General features: G+C 53.4%; 1 protein-coding gene across 2 annotated transcripts in view; it reads right to left on the minus strand.

Annotated features, from left to right (window-relative positions):
• The window catches only part of ARAP1 (ArfGAP with RhoGAP domain, ankyrin repeat and PH domain 1), a 62,529-nt gene that overhangs the window by 22,342 nt on the left and 17,965 nt on the right, over nucleotides 1-22,222 (minus strand). Inside the window, exons 3-11 of one of the 2 annotated variants that reach the window (XM_059410109.1) lie at nucleotides 18,610-19,179; nucleotides 6,200-6,369; nucleotides 5,121-5,188; nucleotides 4,422-4,555; nucleotides 4,126-4,281; nucleotides 3,697-3,766; nucleotides 3,261-3,381; nucleotides 2,706-2,908; nucleotides 2,152-2,258 (exon numbers count right to left, since the gene is read on the minus strand). In XM_059410109.1, the coding sequence (XP_059266092.1) occupies nucleotides 2,152-2,258; nucleotides 2,706-2,908; nucleotides 3,261-3,381; nucleotides 3,697-3,766; nucleotides 4,126-4,281; nucleotides 4,422-4,555; nucleotides 5,121-5,188; nucleotides 6,200-6,369; nucleotides 18,610-19,136 (1,556 nt within the window). In that variant the 5' untranslated portion in view covers nucleotides 19,137-19,179. Of the gene's footprint in view, nucleotides 1-2,151; nucleotides 2,259-2,705; nucleotides 2,909-3,260; nucleotides 3,382-3,696; nucleotides 3,767-4,125; nucleotides 4,282-4,421; nucleotides 4,556-5,120; nucleotides 5,189-6,199; nucleotides 6,370-18,609; nucleotides 19,180-22,222 lie in introns of those variants that run through there. The other variant, XM_059410110.1, reaches the window with a different exon arrangement.

Consider the following 22,222-nt stretch of genomic DNA (forward strand, 5'->3'; position numbering starts at 1 on the left):
GCTCTGAGAGATTGGGGGGCAGCGTGAAGAGGTGCAGCATGACGTGGATGGAGCAAGGAGCTGAGCCCTCACAACTGGGAGAGGGAGGCACCCTGGGTCTGTGAGGAAGGTGGGTGTGGACAGAGGCAAAGGTACCATGAACCTAGGAGACATGGGGGTTGGGGGATCCCAGAGCAGGTGCTCCCCCCGCCCCAGGAAATAGAAAAGACTCCTGGGAAGAAATGATGCCTGCGCTAAGCCTTGACAGATGAGAAGGGCTTAGCCAGCAAAAGATGTGGAAAACCATTCCAGAGAGGGAGCAGCATGGCACACGGGGCATTCCGGGACCCAGGAACAAGACAGGCAAACTGGCAGAGAGGAGGCTGAGAGACATACAGGGACAAGCCTGGGCCAGGCAGAGGAGGTCAAAGTGCACCCAGAGGACAAGACAGAAGCAGTGGAGGGTTTCAGTGGGACAGGGGAAAGGGTAAAGAGACGTCTTCCTCTGGTTCTTTCCCTGCTGCCCCTATCCTACCTACGTGTGTATTCAAGATACGGCTACCCCTATAAGCCTCTACCATGGCCAAAAAAGGGGTCACTGCTAGAGATGTGACAGGCACTAACGTGGCCTGACCAGAGGTGCTGAAGACTGTGCTCATCCAAGAAGGCCTCACACGTGGAGTCTGCAGGCTGCTGAGCCTTAGCCAAGCACTCCGCCTGTCTTCGTGTTTACATCCGATGGTCTTTCCCCGCATATGTCAGGCTGGTGGAGGCCGTTGGTGCTGAACACCAAATCAGCCTAACTAAGGCTGATGACCACAAGACACGCGGTGAATAGGCGGGCCTCTCTAAAACCGACAGGCAAGGAAAACACTGGAAGGTGGCTGGTCCCTGTTGTGTGGTCATTAAGGAGGAGGCAAAGACTCTTGGGCCAACATGTCATCCAACATTACTTCAAAGGCAGAAATAAACAAATAAAAATTTGGCTTTCAACAAAAAGAAAAGAGAAGACCCCACTGGCAGTCACAGACAGGCAGCTGATACATGAGGCGGAGCCGGGCCAGAGTTCCCCTGGCCTGGAACAAAATGGGGAGGGACAGAGTGGAGGGGACAGACAGACGTGAGAGAGCCAGGGTGGTGAGGTAGGGGTGGTGACAGGCATGCACGGGGCTGAGTGGGAGAGGCAGGTGTCCCCATGGGTGGAGACAGTGGCCTGGGAGGTCCAGGGAGTCGAGGCGGAAGTCACAGAGGGACAGACATCCACAAAACTGTTGGACATGCAGGTCTGGAGCTCAGGAGAAAGTCCCTGCAGAAGACAGAGAGCTAAGCTAAGGGCAAAGGACATGACAGCGGAGGTGGGATGGCGCTAGTGTTGACAGAGTGGTTACCACACACTGAGGCAGGTAACAGCTTTACAAAGACAGCTGCAGTCTTACTCCCAGAGGAAGAAACCAAGGCACAGAGAGGTCAAGTGATTTGTCCAGGTCACACAGTGACTCAGTGGTGGACCTGGGATGTTATGGACTGAACTGTGTCCCCCAGTGTGACTGCATCTGGAGACAGGACTGTTAGGGAAGTAATTAAGGTTAGATGATGTCATAGGAGTAGGGTTCGAATGTAACAAGACTGGTTTCTTTATAAAAAGAGGAAGGGACAGCAGATAGCTCACTCTCTCTACCTGCACACAGAGGAAAAGCCATGTGAGGACACAGTGAGGAGGTGGCCATCTACAAGCCAGGAAGAGGGGCCTCACCGGAAACTAACCCTGATGGCTCCTTGACCTTGGACTTCCAGCCTCTAGAGCTGTGAGAAAATAAACTTCTGTTGTTGAAGTCCCACCCCCACCCCATCTGTGCTCCTCTGTCATGCACGGCAGCCAAGCTGACTGATACATACTATGTGACCTCAGGCATGGGCCAGCCCCTCAGGACCGCCTGGGAGTGAGTGAGGGGAAGGGGGACGGTGATGGTCAGATGGGGGGTGCGGTAAAAGTGAGATTTCTTTAGAAGGGAGGGGGCAGAGCAGGTAAGTGAGTGGACAGAAAGGACCAGGAGGGTGGGCAAGGCTGGGAAGGGGAGAAACCCATTCTAGAAGAAGGGGCAGGTTTCCACATAAGCAAGAAGATCCTTGCAGGGAGGGAGGATACAGGTAAATGAAAGGAGGCGGGCTTACCTGAAGATGCGGTAGGGGGTGGTGAGGTCGAAGCTGCGCCGGTCTGCTTCCTTCACGTTGCCTACACTCATGTCAATGAAGGTGATGCCAATGCCCAGGTGGTACTCCTGGCAGATGGGGGTGAGGGATGAGGGCAAGGCCTGGGGGCAGGGACTAAGGCCAAGGGAGGGATAGAGACTAAAGGGAAGTAGTACCTTAGGGACTAGAAAGCACCTTGGAAGGAGATGAAGAGGGCTTAGGAATCTGGACATTGGTAAATGGACCCAGGCTCAGGGGCCATGCAGTAATAGGGAGCGGGAACAGAAGGCAGGACACGGATGGAAAGATAATCCTCAGGGACCAGGCAGGGGACAGGGTCAGAGCTAGAAGCAGGAAGGGTAGCCAGCACAGGGCTGAGCTTAGTCAGGGGAAGGAAGAAAGGGAAGGGGCAGGGCTGGGGGACTGGGTGAGCCAGAGGCAGGTCGGGGGGCCTGGGTGGGCAGGGGGCAGGGCCAGAGGACCAGGTAGGCAGGGGGCAGGGGACAGGTTTAACAAACTGGCTGACCCCTTCGTACCTCCAGATTCTTATATAGCTGCACTTTGTCCCCAACCACGGCCACATACAGTTTATTCTTGAAACCACGTAGTTCCAGGCTGCCAGCATGGTCAGGCAGCTCTGAGTCTCGAACACCCAAAGGGTAAGTGCTAGACAGCCGGGCCCGGGCACCCTGCTGGGCCACTGCCTGCTGCAGGGCCTGCATCCACTCCTTCCGCTCCGCTGAGGGCACAGGGGAAAGAGTGAAAGTGAGCTCAGTCTGGCAGGCAGCCACCTAAGGACTCCCCATTCCAGGTTCCTCAGGCAACACCTCTGCCGGCAAGCCCACCCAGATTGGCCCACCTATCTCTGACTATCTCTGAGTTTTCTGACTGGATGAGCTACACTGGAGAAGCCACTTCGCCTACCTGAGCCCATTCCCTCTAGTCCAAGAGTGCCCCCTGCTCTCCCCTACCTCGTAGAGGACTGACTCCTCTCTGGGTTTGATGTGGGGGGAGCAGAGGTGCCCTGGTTCTCCCCCACGCCCCCACTTAGCAGGCTAAACAGCCAGCGTTCTCCCTGCCCCGCTCCTCACCATCACTCTCCGCCCGGAAGGCGAAGGTCCGGTTGTTTGTGATCACTTCAAACTTCTGGTCCCCGATGGCAGCCACGCGGGAGATGCAGGCCACAGAGATAAAGCGCTTAGAGTAGGCGTCCTGGGGAGGAGACGGAAGCTGTCCTGTAGGGGGTGGGGCACCCGGAGGCCTAGCCCCTCCTGGGCTCCCTCAACCTCAGCCGAGAGCAGGCTAACTAGAACCCCATCTCCCACAGGTGGCCAGGGACAGCCCCTAGGCTGACCCTGACCACAGCCCACAGGAGTGAGCGGCCAGAAGACACAGCTCCAGGAGTCAGACTGGAACTCTGGTGAGGATTCGTCTTGGGGTGGGGTCCTCCACCTGCATCCAAGGTCAAGAGTCGGCCTAGGGCCAGGCTGGAGCAGGGGTCCCATCAAGGATCAGCAGGGGCCTCACCTTGTTACTGTCAAAGTACCGCAGGTGATCGGCGTCCAGTCTCACCCATCGCTTCTGATAGATGTAAGATCTGGAGAAGCACAGGCAGATTAGAGGAGAGGCTCTAAGATTACCCCAGTCCCCTATGGCAGCTACATACAAAGTCGGCACAATAGCCAGGCTCAAGGGAGGAAGGAACCCAAACAGTCAATGAGAAAATGGACTTCACCTACAGCAAAAATGACTAAAGTCAGTATCAAAGTAGGACTTCCCAATTTTAAGGGTACTAAAACATAGGTCTTGTGGGGATGACCAACTGTTACAGTCTGCCTGGAGAGAGACCTCTTCAAATAACCTAGCCCCTCTGGTTTTCAGATCTGGCATACCAGTGTCCTAGAGCACTCCTGTCTTCACGCAGAGAACCAGCAGGACATAACAGGCATCACTCACCCCTGTGGTGGGTTCTTGTCCAGCCAGCCTGCCTTGATGACCGGTGTGATGGGGGCGGGGCCCACAGGATGCCCGTCCATGGGGTGTGGTGGGAGCTCAGGGATCAGGAGGCTGCTGGGCAGGGATGAGCTCAGGCTGCTGGTGTGCCATCCACCACTGGGGAAAGAGAGGGAATGAGGGAGCCTAGAACGGGGGATTCCCTGGGGGGAGGGGACAAAGAGGTGGAGGGGCCAGGCTGTGCTTGGGAACGGAGGGTGGCTGGGTGGAACAACCACTGAGGAAGAGTGGACACTTACTTGGGGATGCCCTCATAGGCATGGTCATCCTCATCTTCATCTCCTTGGTTGTCGTCCTCAGACAGTTCCTCCCCCTCGCTCAGCAGACTGGCCACACGCACAGCTCGTGGGATGTGGCTCACTGGGAGCTCCTCCTGGCACCGCCCACGCCAGACCCACTCAGCATCATGCTTCCCTTCGAGCCCCAGATCACACCCACCCAGGGAGGACCCCCAATTCACTCCATCAGGGACCCACACAACTCTGCACTTTCTCTGCTATTTCCACACCCTCTCCAGGGACCCAGCTAGACAGCATCAAAGACAGAAGATGAAGGGATAGTGAAAAATACTTAGGGATGGAGAGTTAAGACACCCATGGGGCCCAGGAACACAGAAAGTGAAAGAGATCAAGGGAGACTCTCCAAGGAAGAAGTGCTCAGTATCCTGGGGGAGAGAGGGGGCCACACACAACCGTCCAGACGTGGCTGGAGACTGGAACTGAGGCCACCAGCAAGTGCTCTCAGACCCCTGGCCCAGGGCTCAGGTGCTGTGCTCCATCCCCAAGCCCCTTGTGGCAAGACCACAAGGGGGAAGGAAGCTCTCCCTGGAAACTGATGGCACTTTCTCTCTCCAGTGGTCCCCAGGATCTGCAAGGCAGCTGGGCAGCCCACCCTCCCCTCTGACAGACAGCCCAAACCCTAATCACCACCGGCCCCACCTTCTTGGTCATCAGGCCGGCTGGGGCCCCTGGGCCCTCCTCTGGAACCTCATCATAGTCAGAGTCATCTGAGGAGAGAGGGGTGGGGGCAGGGGGAGACTCAGAAGGAGGAGCCTAGCCTCCTGTCCTGGGCACATAAGCCACCCTTGGCTGGAAAGACACCCCCACTCCAGCCTGGCTTTCAAAAACAGGCACAGGGGACATGAAATGCTATTTACACTCTCAGGGCCTTGTAAGACAGTACTAGGGGGGTGGCCAAAGGAGAGGCCAGACTATCACAAGGAGGTCTGAATAGGTGGTAAATTTGCAGGTCAGAGTCAAGGGCTGTCTAAAGAGGATGAAAAGGAAACAAGAAAGAAGAATCAAGAGGGGCACCTGGGTGGCTCAGTGGGTTAAAGCCTGTGCTTTCAGCTCAGGTCATGATCCCAGGGTCCTGGGATCCAGCCCCACATCAGCAGGGAGCCTGCTTTCCTTCCTCTCTCTCTGCCTACTTGTGATCTCTGTCAAATAAATTTAAAAAAAAAAGAAAACTTTGTCTTTAAAAAAAAAAAAAGAAGAAGAATCAAGAGAAATGGACAACCCAAGGAAAAGCAAACCATTGACAACCATGGAAAATATTCCTAGACTTTCAACCACAAGCCACTCAGAAAGTCTGCCACATACACTTAACAGTCAGTAGGTCCAGATAGGTGGGTGCTGGGGGCGCCTGGGTGGCTCAGTGGGTTAAAGCCTCTGCCTTCGGCTCAGGTCATGATCCCAGGGTCCTGGGATGGAGCTCCGCATCAGGCTCTCTGCCAACAGGGAGCCTGCTTCCTCCTCTCTCTCTCTGCCTGCTTCTCTGCCTACTTGTGATCTCTGTCTATCAAATAAGTAAATAAAATCTTAAAAAAAAAAAAAAAAGATAGGTGGTTGCTGGCTCCACTGTGAGGGTAAAGAGAATGAGGCTCACCTGTCTGGGGCCACACTGTGTGAGTGGCAGAACCTGACAGAAAGTTCAATCCTTGCACCCTTGCTGATTCTTGAGGGGCCCTGATTCCAGGCTATGCACTGGGAGCCCCATGCCTGGCTATGGCACTCACCGAACTCTGGGGGCAGGCGAAGAGGCTTCGGGGGGATCTCAGGGGGACTGGGAGGTGGAGACGGGGGCTGTGGAGGCCCCCGGGGGAAGGTGGCCGGGGGCTCCTCAGGCTCTGGTTGGGGAGGGGATGACAGCGGTGGTGATAGTAGCTCCTCTTCTTTGGAGGGAGGGCTGGCAAGAGAACAAAAACCAGGCCCGGGGCTTAGCTCCAGGCGGCTCAGTCACCGGGCTGGCTCACTACACAGAGCCAGGACCCAAACCCCCTGAGCCTTGTCCCCCCACCACCCCTCTCACCTGAGCTACAGCGAAGCGCATTCATTCCACAGACTCAGACAGGAACCCCCCTCCCCTCACTCCAGGCCCCCAAACCTCCAAGCTCTTCAAGCTTAAAGGAAGCAGGCCCCTTCTTTGGCCATGAGCTGGCCCTCCACTGCTCTGGCAGGGTCACCTGTCCCCAGAGCTCTAGCTTTCAGCCGCATGTACCTATAGGGTCTCCAGTCTAGAAGAGGGATGCAAAGCAGAATGGGCTGGGGGTTGGTGTGCATCCCAGGCTGGGAAGTCAGGGAAGACTGGAAGAGGTGACACCTGACTGAGCTTTTAAGGATAAGAAGGCATTTGGTGGTGAGTGGATGGGTCAGGTTCAAAATGGGCATGCAGGCCAAGGACACAGACCAGAGCCTTAAAAACCAAGTCCTAAGGCCCTGAGCTGTGGGGCTCTGGCTCAAGACTACCTTCTCTCTTGTCCCAGACATGCATGTTCACCATGGTGCCCTCAGACACCTTAAACTCACCTGATCCCACCATGCCCCTCTATTTTTTTAAATTCCAGTACAATTACCATACAGCATTATAGTTTCAGGTATACAATACGATGATACACCAACTCTACACGTTTCTCAGTGCTCATCACAGTAAGTGTACCCCTTTTCTCCTTCACCTATACCCCCTACCACCCCCCAATGCTTATCCCCTCTGGCAACTACCACTTTGTTCTCCGTATGTAAGCCCTGGTTTTTTTGCTTCTTTTTTTTTGTTATTTGTTTTGTTTCTTAAATTCCACCTATGAGTGAAAGCGTATTTTATTCGTCTTTCTCTAACTTATTTCACTTAGCATCACAGTGTCTAGGTCCATCCACGTTGTTGTACATGGCATGATCTCATTCTTTTTTATGGCTGAGTAATATCCCATTGCAAACACACCACACACACACACACACACACACACACACAACACTACATCTTCTCTATTCATCTATTGAGGGACACATAGGTTGCTTCCATATGTTGGCTATTATAAACAATTCTACAATAAACAGGTCTGCATCTACTTTTTTTTTTTTTTGCATCTACTTTATTGAATTGGTGTTTTCATTTCCTTTGGGTAAATACTCAGCAGTGGAATTACTGGATTATATGGTAGTTCTTTATTATTTATTTATTTATTTATTTATTTATTTATTTATTTATTTATTTTGAGGAGGCTCCCTTCTGTTTTCCACAGTGGCTGCACCAATTTGCATTCTCATCACCAGCGCATGAGGGTTCCTTCTTCTACACACCCTTGCTAACACTTTCTGCCCACCCCACTTCTCCTGCATACCAGCCCCTCATCTCTGCTATCACCACCCTTCTCCAACTCCAGGGCCAGGTTCAGGGCCCCTTGGGCTCCCACAGCCACAATGCCCTGTGTATCTGTCTCTGCAGAGATCCACTGCTTCCTACAGGCTGAGTGTCTCCTGGCTTTGACATTGGATACGAGTTTGACCCTGCCTCAGTCCTCGATCCTGTGTGTCCAAGGGAAAGCACTCAGCATCTCTGAGCCTGTTTCCTCTTCTGTAGAGCAGGGACTATGTCAATGACCTGACAGGGTGTTTGGAGAATTAACCAAGACGAGGGATGCTGTGTGCCCACACAGCTGGAACAGGACACCTAAGCCCCAGAAGCCTGGCCCCACCCACTGTCTCAGCCGGCGTCTGGCAGGGGCCAAGGAGGAACATCAGAGTGGGTGAGCAACTTGTCTCACTGGTTATTTTCAGCCTGGTATTGCCCCAGCGTTCCTGGCAGTGATTAGCAAAGCATGTCTATCGCAAAAGCAAGCAAGGGCTGGGGGATGATCATGATGCCAGGCCTTTGTTCCTGCTGTTGTCTTCTCCAGGAACCCCTTCCTCTCGGGCTCTGACAAGAGAACATCCTCTTGTCCTTTAACTCCAAACTTAAGTTCTGCTTCCCTGCAAGTCTTTCCTGAGCCTTCTCTCACACTCCCACAGACCCTGCCCATCTTCCCCTCTATTACAAGGGGATTGATACCACCAATCACTGCGAATCACATGTATTAAAGTAGTTCCGTCCACTGTACCCAGCGTCCTGCCAGCAGCTGAGCCAGGACCTGAACCCTGACTCCACCAGAGAACCACACTCCTAGCACACATGCCTGTTTCCCTATCACCCTGTCCTCTAATCATCTCTTCTCTGTGTGTGCAGAAAGAATCCGACCTGCACTGATCTTTCTCACACTCCCCTAGAAACCCGCAGCAGCTGGTGTGTCAACCGTGCCCCTTGGCGACACCGCCTTGGACAAGAGTGGCCTGAGTGAGGCAGTGTACCTAGACCAGAAACTGCAGGTGGGCTCTCCACCTGGGGGAGAAGCTGGAGCTTTGGTCTTCCCTGAGGGGGCTGGCATGTCACTGGCCACATCCCATGCGGGAACCTGAAACCACACCTGTGGGGTCGTTAGAGGACGTACTGGACACTTGAGTCAAGATGTTTAAGGGTGGCTCTCACACCTATCTGTCAGGAATGTCAGTTCCCTACCCCTGTGCGCTCTCCTGGGCAGCCACAGAGAATGGCTCCCGGATGGCTGTGTGAACAGGGGCACTGACTGCGACCGTGACCCCGCAGCAGAGGAAGAGTGGCCACGACCCTGATGGCCAGCCCTTCCCTCCCTAAGTGCTTCTGGGGGAATTTGATGCCAGGTGGGTCTATGGTACTCTTGAGAGCCTTTACGTTTAGCTGGACCTAAGAAGACCCCCAGGTGGGCACCACACCATATGTCTCCCCTCCTTGACCCTGAGTCTCTCTAGGCCAGGGGCAGCCTCAGACTTGATTCTTTACCACCACAGCCCAGCACAGGAAGTGGCCAAGTCAGCAACAAGGGCATGCTGAGTGGGCGGCTAAGCGGGCAGATGACCGAGTGGACAGATGACAGAAAAAATAAATGGCTGAATGGATGGGTGGGGGGGTGGAGAGAAGGGTAGGTGGATAGGTTGGCCATCATGGTTGAGAGAAAAGAGAATGAAAGGGGGAAGGAAGACCTAGAGACTAAGTAAGTACTCACAGGTCCAAGGGTGCGACCCCAGCTGGTCAGCTGCAATATCCGGAATTATCTATCACACATAGCCTCCCAGACCCCAAGCAGGAGGGGCCCCTGGGGCCTGGCCTGTGATCAGCTGGGAGCAGAAGTCCAGGCTTCAAGGCCAGTGCCAGTCAGACTGACCCAGAGGAGGTGGGGACAGGCTCCGCCCCTTCAATGCCGAGCAGCAGAGCATCCTCAGAGCTAAAGAAGCAACGGGCCCCCCATCACTGTCCTGACTGTCTGCCCATCTGAGGCCTATCTCCCTGGCCCGTGGGTTCCCTAAGGCAGGTGCCACACCTACCATCTTCCCTACTGCATGCCCAGAACTCAGGGATGAATAAATAAATGAAGACATAGATTAATTATTTCTTTTTAGTATTGTATATGTGTATATATTCCCAGTTGTCTTCCAAGCACTTTACGTGGCTTCATTCATTTACTTCTCACAAGGGCTCTATAAGGTATGGCTGACTGTTATCCCCACTGTATAGATGAGGAAACTGAGGCACAGAGACACAAAGTAATTTGTCCTGGATCCCACAGCTGGGATTTGTACCCTAGTACCACAACTGGCAAACTCCACCACAGGGTCAAATGAGGCCACGGTCAGGATCTGAGAGCTTCTCTGAGGCCTGCCTCCTTACACTGGCCACCCAGCTCAGGATGTGGGCAGCTCCCAAGTTGCCATCCAAGAGGGCACGCGACCACAGCTCTGATGGCTGTTGTGACCATGGCAAAAAGGGAAAGGGGAACAGTGCAAACAGCTCCTCCTCCAGCATGGTTTTTGCAGGCAAACGGTTATGTGCCAAGCAAGTGGAAGCAAGAGGAGGGGACTCCCCCCCCCCCAATGGACCTCTAAGCCTCTATCTAGCCACTTCTTCCAGAAATCTTCCTGGCTGACCCCCGCCTGCCTACCACAGCGGACAGAGCCATGCTGAGTCAGGGCCAGGCCAGGAAAGGAGAAGTGGTATCCGGAAGGCACAGTATAGTGGGAAAACCCCAGAGGAAGGGAGTGCCTGAAGAGTGCTCCCACCCCAGTTGGGATCCTGGCCACTCAGTGCCGGCAACCCTAAGGGCCACCTCAGCTCCAATCTGTACCTGAGGCCCAGCTGGGCCATTTCCCATTGACCTCTGCCACATTAGGCCAGAACCACAACCACATTAGGCCACAACCCTGAGCCACAAACATGAGCACGTGCACAGTGGCCTCCCCTCCAAACCTTGCCTACATCGCTTGCTTCGGCATCACCACCCTCTCCCTACCATCTCAGCCCATGGAAAGCCCACATGTACCTAAGAACACAGCTCAATGAGCCTGACCTCAGCGGGCCTCCACCTGCCCACCTCTGCCCCTGCTGGCTCCCCTGTTCTTTCAGACCCTTTCTCTTTTGTCCAAGTGACATGCAGACACATCTGCTACCCCCATTATGCCTGAAGCCAACCTGGGCCACTCCTGGACAGGGGCAGAGGCTGATTTGCCTTGGCATGTGACTGCAGCCTGAGAAGGTTCATTTTACTGAACTGCGGCAAATACACACAGCCAACCTTCAAGGTGAGGGCTTGGGGATATGTGAGGGTCCCAAGTCAGAATGGGGAAGAATAGAGTGACCATACAATTAACTGTATATATGTATATTTTTTAAAGATTTTATTTATTTATTTGGCAGAGAGAGATCACAAGTAGGCAGAGAGGCAGGCAGAGAGAGAGAGAGGAGGAAGCAGGCTCCCTGCTGAGCAGAGAGCCCAACGCGGGGCTCGATCCCAGGACCCTGGGATCATGACCCAAGCCGAAGACAGCGGCTCAACCCACTGAGCCACCCAGGCGCCCCAGTGTTTTTTTTAAAAATTGCATAAACCACAATAGCTGACAGTCTATACTGTCAGTAACTATGTCACAGCAACAGGTAAAACAGGGCCTGTCCTGGTGAAATGAGACGTGTGGTCAGTCTCGCTAAGAGACCAAGCTTTGGAACCTGGCAGAGCTGGCTCAACCCACTCAAATCCCAGCTTGACTCTAGTCAGTCTTTGACCTTACAAAGCAAACTGCTTTACTTCTGAGCCTCAGTTTCCTGTCTGATCTACTTCCAGGCTTACTGACAATTCAGCAAGGAAAGCCATCCCCACAGTTCATCAGGACAAGTTTTCCACTCTGGCTGCGATGGAGGAGGCTGAGCCAAGAACCTGCTTCACAGCCTCCTCCCCCATGGCGGTCCCCGGCTCTCCCTTCCGAGCTTTTTGTCTATTATCAACCTCTGGCCAAAGGAGCCAGGCTTCACCATAAGGACAGATGGGCCAACAGAGCAGGGTAGTCTGAATACCTCGGGCTGGCCTTGAACTCATCCATTCCTTATATTCCAGCCATGCCTGCCTGAGCTGTACCCCATAAACGTGTATTACCAGGCATCTGCGTATGTGGCTCCCCCCATCTGTCCCTTCCCTGTCCACACTGTACATCCTTCCCCTTCATTTTGTGCCTCCTCTCAGGCTTTAGGCTGTGCTGGGACCTCCTTGGGGCTCCTCCAGTCTCCACACTTGTGATCATTCAGGATAGTTGTGTCTGTCAATGTTTGCTTCACTGCACTGACCTTGGAGGACCAAGGACCCAGGGCCACACCCTATCTTGGATTCAGGACCGTCCCCGGAAAGTGTCACACAGGACTTGGAGGGATCCAGCGGAATCTCAATCCCTGGGCTCTCACCAGCGGGGCCAAGAGGCAGGATGAGGCCCACTGATCTGACCACCTCTGTCTCTTACCCTGACCTCCCCTTCCCATGGAGGCAAACCTTCCTAGCTGTCCACTTCCTCATTTATGCTCTGGCTACACAGGGCTCAGGCCTCACTCCTGTGCTTCTTGCTTCCTCCGCGGCTGCTCCGTCTTTCCTTCTCCATCATGAGAACCAAAGGTCAACCCCTCCAGCACTCTCCTGCTTCTGTTCTGTTCGTTGTGCCCAGGTCACAACATGGAAAGCCCTTCCTGGGCTTCCTCTTGCTTATAGGTACTCAGCCCTTGCGTATGCTGTGATTCCCCCCAAGCCTATCTCTTGCCAGGCCATGACAACGCCCAACACAGATGGGGGACTTGGACAGTGCATGTTGTGACTGAATGGCCAGCACCCCACTCACATCCTGATCACTGGAGAAGGGCAGTGGTTACCCTCCACAGAGCAACGCCCCATTAACCTGGCATCCACCCTCACAACCAAGGCTCGCTCAGCTCTTAGCACTTCTCCCTGGAATGACAGCTACCACTTACTAAGCGTCAACTATGTGCTAAGCATTCTTCCTGGAGTCCTTTTCATTTAATCCTTACAATGATCTAGATCTAGATCATCCGCTCCATTGTGCTCAGGACATGCCTCTAGGAACTCAACTGCTCCTTCTGCTGAGCTCACACAGCCTGTTGGGCTCTTCATGGCAGGTGTGCCCCCAGGCCTACACTGAGCTTTCCACAGGCAAGCTGTCCTGTTGTGGACAGGAGGAGGCAGAGGCCCAGCTCGCCCATGGCTCTTCATGCTTCCTGGCTCTGGCCCTGTGCTGATGCCTGAGGATTCTGGGGCAAAGAAGGTCATCCCTAAGGGAGCCCGAGACCATATGGACCCTGTCCCCCGCATCTTGAGTACCCAGCTCAAGGCTGTTCTGGCAGGAGGAGAAAGTACAGGTAGGTGTCTGCTGTGCCCTGTGGAAAGATGACGCAAGGGCACAGGGCAGGATGGGATGCACAGGCAGGAGCTAGTGAGATGTATCTCTACGTCCCCAGGGACCCAAGCACAGGGTTGTTGAGCTCATGAGGGGTCCACAGCAACTGCGGGGAGGGATGGCGAGCCCAGCCTCCCAACATCATAGGGACCCACCCCTCTATTGGCCCTGGGGAAATCGGGGAGGAACCAAACCAACTAAGTGCCAGCCCTCGGTAGGTCTCCCTATTACCCTGGACTCAGTGCGAGGGCAAACGGGTTCAGGTAAGAGCTGCTTAGAGCCACAACACCTTTGTACTGGATAGCGAGAAAAGCCAGGATGAGATCAGCACTGGGTTCCTGAAGGGCAGACACCCACAGAGGCCACAGAGACAGTCCCTCAGGCACCATGGGCTTCCAGCGGGCCCAGGAGACAGATCTATGGGAAGATGTAGGCCTGAAAAGCCCAGGGTTGAGGGACGGAAAAAAGAAGGGGAAAAAAGGAAAGGACAAGAGAAAAACAAGATGTGGAGAAAGTGAAAGAGGAGAGAAAATTCTGAGAACAAAAAATGGAGGGGCAGAGGGAGTACCACAGAAAACCCTGCCCAGAGGGGACAGAAAGACCCTCAGAAAGGAGCCTCCCTCCCCATACTCCGCTGATAGCCCAGCCCAAAGTTGCCCCTTGCTCACCCTCAGATGTCCACCAGGTCCTGGGCCAGAGGACTCGCACAGCTCCGCTCGACAGCGCTATGTGCCTGACCAGGCAGCCTGTCTGAGCAGGGCTGGTCTGGCAGACAGCCAGGCCTCTGTTCCCCGGGTGTGTCGGAGGCTGTGTCGGGGTCCAGGTACCGCTCTGTGTGGCTGTGATCACTTGTCTGAGTGCGTGTTTCTGTGTAAAAGTGATTCTGTCCAAGAGTGAGTGTGAGAGTGTGTGTGTGTGTGTGTGTGTGTGTGTACATCCAGCTCTGGCTCCCCTTGGTTTCCTGCTCTCCACCTCCCCCACCCCCTGCCACCCTGGCCAATAAACACACTTCCTGAAAACACTGAGAAAGAGAAAAGTCACCCAGAATCCCCTGGGGCAGACACTTCCTCCCCGCCCCTGGCCTGCCCCCACACTCCCCAAGTTGGAATGGGACAAGCCACCACACTGCTGTCTAGCAGGGCCTGCAGAGTAGATCCTCAGGAAGCCCTAGCTTTGGCTGGCCCCTCTCCACCCCACAGGAGGCCCTGAGAGGCTGGGAAAGAGGCTCTTTGAAGGGAGCAAGTTCTGCCCCAGCAACAAGTGATAAGCCTTCAGGAAGACCAGGGATTGGCTGGGCTGCAGGGCAGGCAGGAGCACAGGTGGGAGGCTATGCAGTGTGATCCCAGCTGGTAGCTGCCCACTCTGGGCAAATACTCCCTCTTTGGAGGTATCTCTAGGCATCTGGGGAGGTATCAGAGGAGGAAACTGAGGCCTAGCACCACCTGACAGGGGCTCTGTGGAGGGACCCTGGAACTCTGGATCTGAGAAGACCCCTCTACCATTCAGGGAAACAGACTCAGAGGGTTCACATCTGTGGTACCTGGAGCTGAGTAGACCGGGCCCCAGGCCAGGAGGCAGGGTCTGAACACTGGCTTCTACTCTGCTGGGCTGTGTGACTCTGGGCAAGTTTCTCCTTATCTCTGGACTCATCAACAAGTTTCCTATCCCAGGCTTTTAATAATGGTGGGGGATACAGAGTCTTGGAGGGGTAAAGTAGGGTCCTTCCAGGCCAGCCAGCACGTGAGCCTTGTTGTGAGAGTCCTGACCCAGTTGGGGCAGGGAGGTGGCAAGCCTGTCCCTGCTCATTGGCTGCCTGCCTCCTTGAAGGCCTCTGCCGCCTTCCTGAGATGTCTAGGGTGATACAGGTCGCTTGGTGGGAAGGGATATGGGGTGGTGAGCTTGGGGCCCTTAACCCTATTGTCTAATGTCCAGCGTGGGCTGAGGGCACTCTTGGTGCTGAGTCCACGTGGGTGGCAACCGTGCCAGCACTGGGCAGCACTGAGACTCGGTCAGTCTTAATCTATTCATGCACACAACAAATACTTCCAGAGGGCGCGTTAGGCACCCGGCACAGTTGCCGGTATTGGTGATACAGCAGTAAACAGAACCCACCAGAATCCAGGCCCTCATGGAGCCGACACTAGTGGGTTGGGCAGCATGTGGATACACACTGGCTCATGCCCAGGAGGGTACAAATAACACATGTGCCAATTCACTACCCACAGCACATGCACGCACAAATGGACTCACGCCATTGGAGGTCCCAGCACGCCAGCACACATGGGCCCGTGGAGGTGTGCACACGGGCCCTGAGGAATTCAAATACGCACACACCACCGCGAGCAAGTAAGCAGTGAAACCGCCTAAGTCCCCACTCCTGCGGACATACGGGGACCACATACGGCCTCCCTGAAAACTGGTGCAGAAGTGTAAATACACAGACATACTACTACCTTCACAGCTTATACAAACACACACACCTAGGGGTGCCCACTTACATGCTGGCTAGGCATGCCCTCCCATGTCCAGCCAGTACACACATGCACACACAGCAGATAACCCCAGATCTCGCTGGGGAGGCTGGTGATGGGCTTGAGGCTGGCAGAAGTACTCACTCGGTGACCTCGTGAACTGGCATAAGAGGTCCTAAGATTCAGAGAGTGAGACTCCTGTCATTCAAGGGTGCAAGCAAGGACCCAAAGACCACATCAGGAAGAAGGGACTTCTACAAAGGGGACAGGAGCAGGCCGGGTTGAATCGCCTTCTGCCGTGCCCCATGGTGCCTGTGGTCCAGAGGAAGGGGCTGTGAGGGAGAGCGGTCAGGCTCCAGCCCAGCCTCTAGCTGTTACACACACATGAAGCTCCATCTGCAGTGAGTTTTTCTGCCACTGGGCTTTGAAGATTTTGTATGCCCTGGAAGGCAGGGTGCTAAGACCTGGAGATGTCCACCGTTCCAAATGTCAAAGACCCCAGGACAAGGAAGCCAGGCTTGGCAGCTCACCTCCCATCACACTCTGTCTGAAGAAACAGCCCAAATTGTAAAGGATAATTATCGACAAATTCTCTCACCATGGAATGAAATTTGGGTCCTCTAGCTATAACGGGCCAGACTCCTGAGCATGGAGGCCTGGCCTGCCCCACAGGTCAGCTAAGTGACTAAGTTCAGAATGAAACTCTGAAGAGTGGGGGCTGGTACTCTGGGGCATAGACAGGACGCTTGCTCTACTGAACAAGTCTCCTGTCCGCAGACGTTGGTACCAGGAGGGCCATGGAGGGCTAAGGAGGATACCCAGTAGAGAAACAGGCCCAGAGGGGCCACTGGCCATCAGTCACACAGCTAGCTGGGCCTGCCCCAGGTATTCTGCCTCCGATACAGGAATCCAGGTCTCCATTCCCTCAATGGGAGGTTTGCCTCCTGAGCTTCTAATGGACAGGGTCCTGTCTCCTGTCCTTGTTCACCTATTCCTATCCCTAGAGACAGATGGACAGACACAGACTCACAAAGACACACACATACACACATACAAACCTATGCTCGCTCTCTCTCTCAGCCCCCTCCATGATGATGGAATGAAAGGAAACAGAAATGGAGAGGGATGCCAAGGTGGCTCAATTGTTAAGCTTCTGCCTCCTGCTCAGGTCGTGATCCCGGGGTCCTGAGATCAAGCCCCAGGTCAGGCCCTCTGCTGGGGATAGGGGGAGCCTGCTTTTCCCTTTCCCTCCGCCCCTCCCCCACCCCACTCGTGCCCCCGTCCTTACCCACCTCATGCTCTCTCAAGCACGCTTTCTCTCTCAAATAAATAAAATCTTTAAAAATAAAATTAAAAAAGAAAAAAACGGTTCATGCATGTATAAGAATGGCCACTAGAGGGCATAAAGGCTCCAGAAAACTCCAATCTACACTGTGCGCCAAGCTCCTAGGGGTATACCTAGTACCATTCCTAGTTGTGTAAACCCAGGAAAGCCAAAAACCCTTTTCGTGCTTCCAGCAATCAAACCTCAAAACACCACAGCCCTGGCTTGGCCTTCAAGGCCCCCTTACTATCAGAGCCCTCTTCTGGGTGGAAAAAACCTCCCGGACCCTCCCATAGGAGCTCCCTGAGCACGCACTCGACATGGATCCAGTTAGTGCTCCTCTCCATTTTCTGAGCCTCGGTTTCCCTACTTGAAAACAGGACACAAATCCCCCAGAAGATGTGAGCAGGAATCAAACAAGATCGTGTAAATGAAGCACCCAGCACAGTGCCCAAGAGTAGGGAAAGGGAGATCTCCCTATACCCATCCCTTCCTCCTCCAAGAAGCCTTCCCAGATTAGGCTGACCTGGGTCCAAGTACTGCAGTCATCTCCATTACACACGTGAACACATATCCAGCACCAGCTGGGGATGCTCCCTCCCAGATGGGCATCCCAGCAAATGGCAAGAAGGGAAGGCATATGTGAAGGAGGTTAAAATAGGCCATCCACAGAAGTAGGAGGGAACTCAAGGAAACGGAGGAGTATGGGGACCAGGAAAGGGGAAAACAATTCTGATGAGGAGGGAGAGTGTGTAGGCTGCAGCCTGAGAGGTGTCCCTAGGATCTGGGGACATGTGGCTGGAGCAGTGAAGAGGGGGAAGACAGGAGCACAAGCACCAGGCCCAGGGCAATTCCTGCCCCCCGCCCCCGGGGCGGCAAGCTCATCATCCTAGACTGTTTCCTCCACATGCTACCTACTGACTTGGAATGTACTCCCATCTCCCAGCATCTCATACTGACCAGGCCCTAAACAGAACTCCAGCCTTCCTCTCTGGGTACACTTCTCTCCCTGGATCCCCCGATTAGGAATGGCACCACTCTCCACCCAAGATGGAATCATGGATTCTATGTAGCAACCTGTGCCATCTCTGCTTATGTCTAGGCCATGCCCAAGGTTCACCCATTCCAGGGCCAACCTCTCACTCCAATCTGCCTACTTCTCTCCAACCTTATTAGCACAGCCCAAGTGGGGGCCTCTCCTGAGAGCCTGGGACCTGTCACTTGTCACCCAGCCTCCTCCTCCACCAGCCTCACCAGCCCCTAGCATCTTATTAGTATTCAGCTTTTATCGGATCGTTCTGCTTGAAACCTTCCTGGCTTCCCACCTGGCCTTCACAGAATGTCCCACCAGGGCCAGCCGCAAGCCTCACCCCCACTCACCCAGCAGTTTAGCTCCAGTCTGCTCAGAGTGCACCCGCTGACCGTGCCTCCCACCTCCGAGCTTTACACAGGCCTTTCCCTCCACTGAGGGAGCCTTCCTTCCCCAGGGCCGAAGGCCACAAATGCCCCCTCCGCTTTCTAGGATCCTTGACCAAGGCGCCTCCCACCACAGATGGCACCCACTCACCTCACTAGCAGGCGTGGGGGCCCCGTGCGGGGGGGCACGGGTGGAACACTTAACTCTGCCAAGTGGCGCTTGGCAGGCAGCGGGGGCAGCGCAGGGTCTGGGACTGCTGCAAGTGGGGCAGAGAAGCAGGCAGGTGGCAGGCAGCTCCTCCGGGGTGGGATGGGGGGGGCAGTGGGCAACCCCTCTTCCTCTCCAGCCTTGGGCTCTGGCTCCACGGGCGCTGGCGCGGCAGGAGGGGCGGCGGGCGCAGGCGGTGAGCGGAAGACGTGCCGCTTCATGGGCACAGGCCGCGGGCTGGGGCGGGGTGCAGGAGTGGGGGGTGTGTGGGTGCGCAGCAGGCCTGCCAGGATGCGGCGGCGGTGACCAGGGAGCAGCATGCCCATGTCCAGCAGGCGGGCATCACTGAGGCCTTGGCACTCCGTGGCCCACACCAGTCCGTGCTGCTCGAAGAGCCCGGCGTACTGCTCTAGGTGCAGCGCCCTCAGCCACTCAGTCACAGACAGCGCTACATCCCGGGCCTCCGCCATGGTTCCTGCTAGCAGAGGCCAGCCAGCGGGGCCCTGTCCAGACCTGCAACAGAAAGACAGGCACAGGTGAGAGGCAAAGCTGCCCAGCCCTAGTTTCCCAGCCCTAGTTTCCTGATTAGCAACCCTCTGTGGCTCTCCCACGCCATGGGGTCAAGCTCTGTCCTTAAGCTTTCTCCCTGGTGCCCCCTGTGCCGGCAAGGCCAGATACTGCCAGGTCCCTGAACACACAGCCTTTTCTCTCTGCCTGAAACCTGCCACCCCCACTCCTGCAGCCTCCTAGCATCCAGCTCACATCTCCTGCAGGAAGCCCTCCAGGACCTCCAGAGTTGGTACCACCCCTAAGCCCTATCTACAGCCAGGGCCACTGCTGCAAGGCTGGCCAATGGCTGTGTCTACTGCCCTCTGCAGGACCTGGGCAAGGGCCCAGTTCCTTCTGAAGCACCAGTTCCCAGCTGATGGCCAGGCCCAGGGGCTTAGCAAGTATGGGTGGGGTTGCTAGTCTCCCTGCAGGCCCCATGTAGGGATTGAGCTTCATCCCCTCTCCATGCCCCTGGAGGAAGCAGAATGCTCCAGGAATTAAGTGAAGCCAGCATCACCCAGCCTCTGGGGTCCTGGCCCTGTGAATGAATCACCCCTCTCACCACCAAAGGGGTTAATGTATAGGAAAGGCCATCCCCTCATTTGTTTATTGGAGAGAGCCTGCCCTGGGCGATAGGGACTCAGGTCCCACGCCTGCACTCCAGAACTCCTGGCCTGGCAAGAGGCAAGAGACAGATGACACAGAGAGAAGGATATTAGTAAATCAAAACAGCAATTCACCAGATCATCTCTACACATATCAAAGAAGCAAATGACAAAGCACAACGTCCAGTGTACTTAACAAAAATCTTACTAAAATAGAAATATATCGATACTTCCTTAAACTAAAAATCAGCACCTTGCTTCATGGGAAAACACTGGAAAAAATTTCCGTTAAAGTCAGGCATGAAACAAGGATATCCATTTCATGAGTGATTATTATTAATCATGGGATTAAAAATTTAAGAATATAGCAAGTGAGCTGGATTCAAAGCTAACAGAACAGAATGAATATTTATAGGCAATAACCAGGTAGGAACCAGGAGGAAGAGCCTCCTTTACAACCGCATTATAAAACCTAAAACACTAAGAAGAAACATAAAAAGAATTGTGCGAGATGTGAGATCTGTAGGAAGAGGCAAAAAGAAGAGACCTAGACAAATGGAAAGACATGGTATGCTCCTGGGTAGAAAGCACCATGAAGATAGTAATTCTCAGTTAATTTATAAATATGCACAATTCTATTAAATACATACAAAGTTCTGGAAAAGGGGGGAGGGCACCTAGACAACCAAATCTGAAAATTCATGCGGAAAAGTAAACAAGCAGAAAGAGCCAGGAAAATTCTAGAAGCAGGGTGTGGGGGGTAAGAAGGGTAAAGGGTGGGAACCAGCCTCACCACATATTAAAACATATAAAGCCATAGTAATTAAAATAGTACATGTTACCAGCATCTGGAACAGATGAATCAAACAAAACAGAAAGTTCAAAAATAGATCTAAATACATAAAATCATTTAGTGTCCAATAAAAGTAACATCTTCAAACTAGTGGAGAAAAGATGCATTATTAAATTGTTGGGACAGCTGCAGAACAATCTGGAAACAAAGTTAGTCTCCCTACCTCACACCTTACACCAGAATAAATCACAGGCAGATCAAAGATTTCATTATAAAAAAATAAAACCATGAAAGGATTTAAAATATTTTCTCAGAGAGGCAAAAGCCTTTTGGAAATGATGCAAACCCAGTTAGGTAAAGAGTAAAATATTCCACTATATAAAAAACAAACATTCCTGCATAATAAAAATGCACCATAAACAAAGTCAAGAGATAAACAACAAGTCAGAGGACATATGCCTCCCATATCCCAGACACAGAACCGACCAATTTTCCTAAAAACTGAAGAGCACCTAGAAATAAGAAATAGGTGGAGGAAAATGAAAATGTAACTGGTTCTCAAGCATGTGAAAACTAACTTAACCTCCTCACACCACGAGGTGACCCGAGGAGGTGACCCGGTGAGGCATTCCCCTACCAGCTAGTGGGAGGTACCTCTGGGAAGGGCAATTAAAGCCACAATAGCTATCTATGAAAACCCCAAGCCCTTTCACCCTTTGATCCAGCCACCCCCTAGGCACTTACTTATCTTACAGTCTTCCAAGGTGACTGGCACCAGTGATGTGTACAATAACAAAAGATTGGAAATAACCAAGATACCCACCAAACAGGGAATGGTTAACTAAATTATGGTGTAGTCATACAGTAAAATACTTAGCAGCCTTAAAAAAATGAAGAAACTCGGGGCGCTTGGGTAGCTCAGTGGGTTAAGTGTCTGAGGCCTGGTCTCGGCTCAGGTCATGATCTCAGAGTCTTGAGATGGAGCCCTGTGTCGGGTTCTGTACTGGGTGTGGAGTCCTGCTTGAGATTCTCTCCCCCCCTCCCTCTGCCCCTCCTCCACCCCCTCTTGTAAAAAGAAAAATAAAAGGTATCAGAATACCTTTATCGTTTCATAATATACACAAATATCAAATCATTATGTTGTATACCTAAAAATACAATGCTTTATATCCATCATATCTGTTTAAAAAAAAAACTTAATTGGAAAAACAAAAAATATCTTTCTTTTGTAAAAATTTCCAAAACCACATGTACACAGTGTCTAGGCCCCTCCCCAGGCCTTGGAGGCTCCATCAGCTTTCTTGGAAACCCACCTCTGGTGGGAGGGAGACTTTTCACTCTACATCTTTTTTTTTTTTTTTTTTTTTTAAGATTTTATTTATTTATTTGTAAGAGAGAGAGAGTGAGAGCGAGCACAGGCAGACAGAGTGGAAGGCAGAGTCAGAGGGAGAAGCAGGCTCCCTGCGGAGCAAGGAGCCCGATGTGGGACTCGATCCCAGGACGCTGGGATCATGACCTGAGCCGAAGGCAGCTGCTTAACCAACTGAGCCACCCAGGCGTCCCTTCACTCTACATCTTTATCAATGACCTACATTTTGAACTACATGAG

The sequence above is a fragment of the Mustela nigripes genome, chromosome 1 (assembly GCF_022355385.1).
Source record: "Mustela nigripes isolate SB6536 chromosome 1, MUSNIG.SB6536, whole genome shotgun sequence".
NCBI lineage: Eukaryota > Metazoa > Chordata > Mammalia > Carnivora > Mustelidae > Mustela > Mustela nigripes.